A 7,601-nucleotide genomic window follows, 5' to 3' on the forward strand; every position below is an offset into this window, starting at 1 on the left:
AATGTCACATCAATACTTTCATCCTGAATTTCAAAATTTTTATCGTAAAAAAATCAAATCCAACTAAAAATTCTGAAATTCATTTTAATTACTGATGTGACATTAAATTATTAAAAAAGAGATAAAAATGATCATTGTTTCATACCATCCTTTTTCGTATCTAAGACAACTAGAATAGTAACTTTTTTAAAGAAAGGCGTAATTAATTAAAAATGAATCATTATAATTAATTTAATCAATTGTTTTTAAATTTAAAATATAAATAAAATATATTTACCAAATGATTTACTTTAATCTTTTAAAATCGTGTACCATATTCACCTAAAAGAAATAAATTTTTATGTTGAAAAGAAAAAACAATTATTCTTTTAGAAAGATTGTTACTTTTTATGTATGGATTACTATCACATACTATTAATATTTAATGTTTTAAAGCTAAAAATATTATTTAATTATTAGTTTTCATAGGTTCCCTACAAATCTTACAGGAATGACTTCAGATTTGAATTAAAGAATTGTTCTGTCAAAGGGAAAGGAGTATTTTAAGTAGAGGTGAGCATTCGATCGAGTCGAGTCGGATCGAGTCGGATCGAGTTAAAAAATTTTGAGTTAAATGAGTTGACGAATCATATTTTAGCAACCAAACTCAATTTGAATTTTTTTTAAATCGGATCGAATCGAGTCAAAAAATTTCGAGTCAAGTCGAGTTAACGAATCCTATTATTTGTACTTAATGTTGCGTTTACATGAACTGATTATTTAACTAGGAAACGAAGTATAAAATTTTTTAAAAACATAAACAATATAATAGTTTTACCTTTTAACTTAATTAATAAACATTTATCAAAACAACATAGTTTTACCTTTTAACTTAATGATTTTGACTTTTAACTTTAGAAAAGGTAAATATTTATCAAAATAATGTAGTTTTGCCTTTTCTTATTCAGATTTTTGGATAACTCGAATTGTATAATTCACATTCGAGTTAAACCGAAAAACTTATTTTTTTATTCGAGTTGACCTAAATAACTTAAATTATTTAATTCAAAATTTAAAAATTTTATCAAATTTTTCGAATTAAATCGAATTTTGCTCACCCATAATGTTAAGTACCTTTTTTGCATGCGAAAAGCCATTCATTTTTTGTCAAAAACAAAGTAAACAATACTAGTCTTGGATCATGCATTAATCAAAACCCTTAAAAGAAAAAAAAATAAAGCAAAAGCAAAACACTTTTTATCTGTAAAGGTCAAAAAGAAGAGACCAAATAAGAATCAAATCTCATTCTCATTAAATAAAATAATGACAAACTCAAACCTTTTTGGTTTTTCCTTTGTTTTGATGATACTGTTTCTTCGGGCAAATCACATACTTAATTATTAAATTATGGATATTTTTTTATTTTAGTTACTTAACTATTCAAAAGTTTTTATTTAATTTATTAAACTATTAAAAAATCAATGTTATATATAGCTTTCTCTTTTTATATTGCTTAAACAAATTGAAAATTTTCTTTCTCCTTTCCTTTTAGAGTTTAAATTCTTTTCATTAAATAACTTTGAACCTAACGAATTTATAAACTAAAATTTAAATAGTTTTTTTTAGATCTTTGGCACTGATTGTGAAATCGACTTGAATCTAAAGTATGTTCTTCTACTGATCGATAGGTACTAATCTAACTTATCAATTATGAATCGTCATTTAGAACTCACTAGCAAAAGTTTTTTAACTTAACAACCCAATAACTTAAATGAAACCTTTTTAATAATTTAATAACTTAAATAAAATTTTTTAAATATTACATTCACCAAAGCAAAAACTTCCTAACATATATGACTTTTTTTTTTATGAGAAACCCTCACCATCAAGGGTTAGGGCAATCAAAGGGAACTTCAGTAACAGTGGAGGAATCCAGTAGATCCGAATGCAGGAATCCATAGTTACGCAAAATCTGATTATCAGCAAAATTCAAAGCTTTCACCATACCTTTCCAACAAGTTTCCCCATCATATTTCAGATTATGGTTCCCACTACAAGGCTCACATCCAGTGAAATGCGTGATAAATGGCCTCTTCCATTTCCCAGTTTCCTTCAAAAACTCTTTCCTAAACGCAGCGTATTGCTCACTCACTTTCTCTGCATGTCTTCTTCTTAACCTGGCCACCTTTCTCTCCATTTGCAAATACCTCTCCGTTGTGTTATCATAGACTCCGATAAGGTCGACCCAATACCCTTGAAAATAAAACTCCTTTTCTAAATAAATATGATCGTAATATTTCTCTTTTTCTTTGTAAAGAAGATAAATCAGAGCCGATTGATCGTCTGATTCCGGGAACAGCTTATCTTTGAACATTGATCGTTGAATCTGACCCCACTTTTCATAATCTTCACTTATTGGACCCATGTTAGACCATTTACTGATCAAATCCATAGACCATTGGCAGTTCCTTACAAGGAATACCCCAGCGTTTAAACTGGTCCAACTCGTCTTGTTATAAATCAACTCAGGCCAACCATTAACGACCAGGTTATGGTTTTTATACCTTTCTAAGGGTAACTTGAACTCCATGTCCGTAAACAAGGCATCCGAGTCAACCCACCAGATCCACTCAGCTTCAGGGTGAGCCAACATGGCCGCTTTAACGATGGGGAACTTTGCCCAGAAGGATTTCATCTTCGGGTGCAACAACAAATTGTTGTAGAAAACATCGCAGCCATGGATTCTGCAGTAATCAACCTTGTTCTTGAAAAGACGTAAGAGCAAATGATCACCGACTGGATTCTTACATGGCTTAGGTTGGGACCCGGTTACAAGAACGATTCTTTCACGTGCTCCGGCGGCGAACGTAGGGTGATGCTTTAACCACTCTTTGCGTTTTCCATCCCAATCCTTCACCGGCTTTTCTATGGAGTAACTCATCTCCGGATCGTCATAAAAAGTGGGGTCTTTCGGGTCGGACTTTAAGTTAACTCCGAACCCACTTTCGACCAGATTGGTTTTGGAGTTGGAGGATGGATGGGTAAAGGTGGGTAGGAAGTTAGGGGTTGGAGTGAAATACGACCAAAAGGACCATACTAACACAAGAGCTAAAAAGGCAGCAGCAAAGAAAAGAAAGGCATCGGAGAGATGAGACCAAAAGGACCGGCTTCGAAGTTTTGCCATGGCAGATGATTGGAAATGAGATAAGTCAGGATTCACTTTTGAAGTTTTGATGTTTGGTAATGAAGGCGATATGCCAGGGAGGTATTTATAAAGGGTAATTTTGCTTTTGCATTTGCGTTAGTGAAGTGATATGACATTGGTGATTCAAAAATTAGAAAATATTAAAAAAGTAGAAGATCCAATGCTGCTTCAACTAACCCTTTCTTCTAATCCTGCACTTTATTGCAGGAAGAACAAAAAAGAATTAAAATGCTTTTTGCACCACACTCAAGTGGCGCAATGTAATTCAAATAATACGAGAGGAATAAAGAATCAAGATAATGAAATTTTTAATTTTGGGTTTTTTACTTGAAAATAGTATTATTTTAATTACTTATTATATTTTTTTAAGGTTAACTCAAATTACTTATTATAAATTTTTTTAAGGTTAACTTAACACTCAATGTTTTGAGTTCTTTTGTAAGTATAGAATAATATTCATGAACTCAATATTGGGTTAGTACCAATAAAGATTCATTTTTGAAATTATTTACGGAAATAGGTTGTTTCAAAATATAATAATGGGTATGGACTGAAAACCTAAAAATGCTCTAATGTGGACGTATTTTCAGAGGAAAACTTAAAAAAAAAAAACTTCCACGTCAGCACTTTTTTCCTCGTGTTAGGGAAAAGCGCGCTGGCGTGGATGCACTTTAGGAAAAAGTGCTAATGAGGACGCACTTTTGGCTGTGTAATCCCTAGTGGGTTATTTGCAAATTAGGTCCTAATTTTAAGATTTTGGGGTTTGATTAGGGTTGAAGAAAATTTAAATTAGGGAATTATGTTTTTAGTTGTTTAGAGTTTTAGGGTTTAATTTTTTTTAATTGTAAGTATTGTTCTAGGAAAAATAATTTTGACAAGATAGGTTCTGAAAAAATAAATTTGATGTGATGTGTTTTGAAAAAAAATATTTTGACAAGATAGATTTTTTTTTAATATGCTCTAAGTAGAATGCATAGTCAATAATATATTTGTACAAAAGTATTCAAAAGAACTTCTATTTTATTAAATGAGGCAATATTAAAATAATTTGTACAAAATTATTCAAAAGAACTTCTATTGTATTAAATGAAACAATATTAAAATAATTTGTACAAAAATATTTAAAAGAACTTCTATTTTATTAAATGAAACAATATAAAAATAATTTGTACAAAAATATTCAAAAATAAAACAATGCATGTGCCAGTTGGAATTAGTGCCACATAGGAGTGGTCGACAATTACGCTCTGGATTCCTTCTTGGTTCAGCTTCCGGCCAGGGTTGTGGTTGTTCGGGATCAGCTTGTGGTTGTGGGTGTTGGGAAGATAACCTACCTTGATAGAAAAAAGATCACGAAGGTGGTTGCATTACCCATGGCGAATGAACGTAACCGGCTTGAATCCCATAAGGCGATAGGGATTGGAAATGAGTGAAGCTCCCCAATGGTGACTCGTGTGGTCCCTCCTACGACGATGGCCTATATATTGTTGGTTGACTCGGAGTCATCATGTGGTCCCCAACTTGACATAGGAGTGGAAAAATGATACACAAAAGGGTTAGGATACGCACCTTGCATAATTTGAAGTGGCTGTGGTGTGGGCATCGTCGCTTGCTCCATTGAGGTCAGTGATTGCGTGGGCGTTGTTGATGGGCCCACCTCGCTATCCCTTGTCCTTAGATTTAAAAGGCCTTGTCGTTCCTTTTCAACACAGATTTACCAACGCCTCTCCTTTTCTGAGAGCAAATATGGTATGTCATGGATCTTAAACCATGACATGTAATCTAAATAGCACGCTAACTCCAGAAAGATAATCGATTAGCAAGTAGGTATATTATCGTACCAGTTTCCCCACATTTCAATATATTTCGAGTGGAAGAGGTGCCAATGCGTATCTGGTCATCATAAGTCAATTTTGAGCTCATCATCGAGCACTTCAAGTGGCATAGGAATCGGTTGTCAGAATTCGAATTGCCGCAACACTCTATCTGTCTAGTGCATCTGATGGTAGCGTAGCTGACCAATGGGATCCTAATGTGCCAGATGTTCAGATTCTATAGGAATTCACCTAAAATTGCTGCCCGACTTGTCGGATCCTCGTATGGTGTCCATTGAAACTATATGAACATGATAAAAATATTAGTTATATACATAATACTAAATACTAAATACAAAATCGACTATGTAATGTATATATAGCTCAAAATGAAATAAATATTTATATGCGCTTCTGACCATTGGTCTAATAGAAGCAGTATATCTTCATAAGCAGTAGGTATTCACCCGTAACTCGGTGAATTGTTCCACCTATTTAAATGAAATTTTAGCATAACATTTTATTTTAAATCTATTTAATAATTGTAAAATCTAATATAAAATTTACCTTGTTACAAGTAGGAATGTATACGTCCACTCAAGGACGTAAAAATGGGAAGCAAAACTGAGCCTATGAATGTGTGCGTCTCGGGTCTCCACCTCTCCACAAATGCGCTGATGAATTTTGGGTCCAACTCGCACCCCCGACCTGTAACACCCCTCACCCGTATTCAATGCCGGAATAGAGTTACGGAGTATTATCAGACTTATTAAACAATTAAACATACATTTCACATACATTTAAAAATTCCATGTAATTATCATTCAACATCATCACATTGTCCTTAATACGAGCCTACAAGGCCCTAAACATGCATTTGAAGTGGTTCGTGACAAAACCGATAACTTAGAAAATTTTGAAAAAAAACCTAGAAAATTTTACAAAATACAGGGGACACACGCCTGTGTGGCCTGGCCGTGTATCTCACACGGCCAAAGATACGCCCGTGTCACAGGCCATGTGGACATTCGAAATAGGATCACATGGCAGTGCCCCAGCTCGTGTCCTACCCCGTGTAACACTCTGACTTTGATCACACGGCCAACCACATGCCTGTGTGACCTTCGAAAAGGCTACACGCGCCCGTGTGGCAAACCATGTACTAGGCCGTGCCAAACCTGTAGGGTATACTGACTTATGCCACATGGCCAAGTCACACGCCTATGTGTTGGACTGTGTGGAGTATACTGACTTTGTTTTTAATTCAACACCAGGGGACACATGGCCGTGTAACCTGATCATGTGTCAAGCGTTTGTCTCTACCCGTATGGATAAAAATAGGCTATTTACCAAGCCATCTTGCCACCCAAATTTGTATACACCTACACCAAACCAAAAATGGCACATATTCACATCTTCAAATGGCATTCAAACTCTTCTAAACTAAGTATATTTCATGCTATTTCAATACCAAAAATACAAGTCACATAAACACCACAATATGCCATTCAATTTCATGCTAATTTCACATTCTCAAATCATCTAAATGGTCATTTTCAATTATGCACTAATTGTCCTAAATTCACAAACATACCAAATATCCAAATTTCAAATGTAAGGTACTCAATTTACCAATTCATAATACACATCACATAGTTATTACCAACCACATGAAAAAAAAAGGGTAATTGCACATATATACAAACATTATCAACATACCAAAATAAGCCAACTCATATGGCTATACACATTACAAACCATTCATCCATTACAAGCCAACTCAAATGACTCAAACCAGTACTAACATATAACAAAATGACCATCACTCCTATACATGCCATATAACCCAAAAAAAACTCAAAAGTACTAAAATGATAACTTGATAGTGTGATAAGGTCTCCGACGATTCCCGAATCCAAACTAGCTTTGATTTCACTATAAAACATGGAAAAATAGAAAATATAAGCTATAAAGCTTAGTAAGCTCCTATGAAATAATAAGCAAATCTCACCATTCAATTTCCATTCAATAATATGAACATAACATAGTACAAAACATTTAATCACAATGTTATCATATACTCAAACACATACTTAACCATGAACTCACCACTTCCATAAATTCAATGCTTATATAGTTTCCATACATACCTGTACCTATACGTATCTATTTCTCACCATTTCATATCTTCAATATACTCATTGAACCATTCGAAATACTATTGGATACCCGAGAAACGCACCCTAAGTGCCACATACATAGCCAAAGCTATCACAATCTCATATCACATATAATGCTCACTCTCGAGCTATCAACAGGTCTACTCACACAAGCTGACGGTCATGATGAAGCTACACAGTGCTGCTCACACAAACTAATGAGAATCTGCAACATATGTCGGATAACTCAGCTACCGGTAAGACGTACGGACCAACACCTAATCACATAAACCCTCATGACATATCATTCGTATCCTAATCTATTCCTAAGGTTCAACCGGGATTTCACATTTGTCGAATCGTCATCGAATATGTCTGCAAAGTTGTATACACAATTTATGCAATAATAAAGCATTTAAAACACAATTATAATAGTGTTTATTA

At 33.9% G+C, this 7,601-nt stretch overlaps 1 protein-coding gene across 1 annotated transcript; it reads right to left on the reverse strand.

The window, feature by feature from the left end:
- Positions 1-1,756: 1,756 nt before the first annotated feature.
- Positions 1,757-3,283, reverse strand: LOC107893160 (putative glycosyltransferase 7). Its single transcript, XM_016818092.2, has one exon. The coding sequence runs from the start codon at positions 3,161-3,163 to the stop codon at positions 1,865-1,867; it is 1,299 nt and encodes a 432-aa protein (XP_016673581.1). The 5' UTR covers positions 3,164-3,283; the 3' UTR covers positions 1,757-1,864.
- Between the last annotated feature and the right edge of the window lie 4,318 nt (positions 3,284-7,601).

Source organism: Gossypium hirsutum, chromosome A11, assembly GCF_007990345.1.
Source record: "Gossypium hirsutum isolate 1008001.06 chromosome A11, Gossypium_hirsutum_v2.1, whole genome shotgun sequence".
NCBI classification, from domain to species: domain Eukaryota; kingdom Viridiplantae; phylum Streptophyta; class Magnoliopsida; order Malvales; family Malvaceae; genus Gossypium; species Gossypium hirsutum.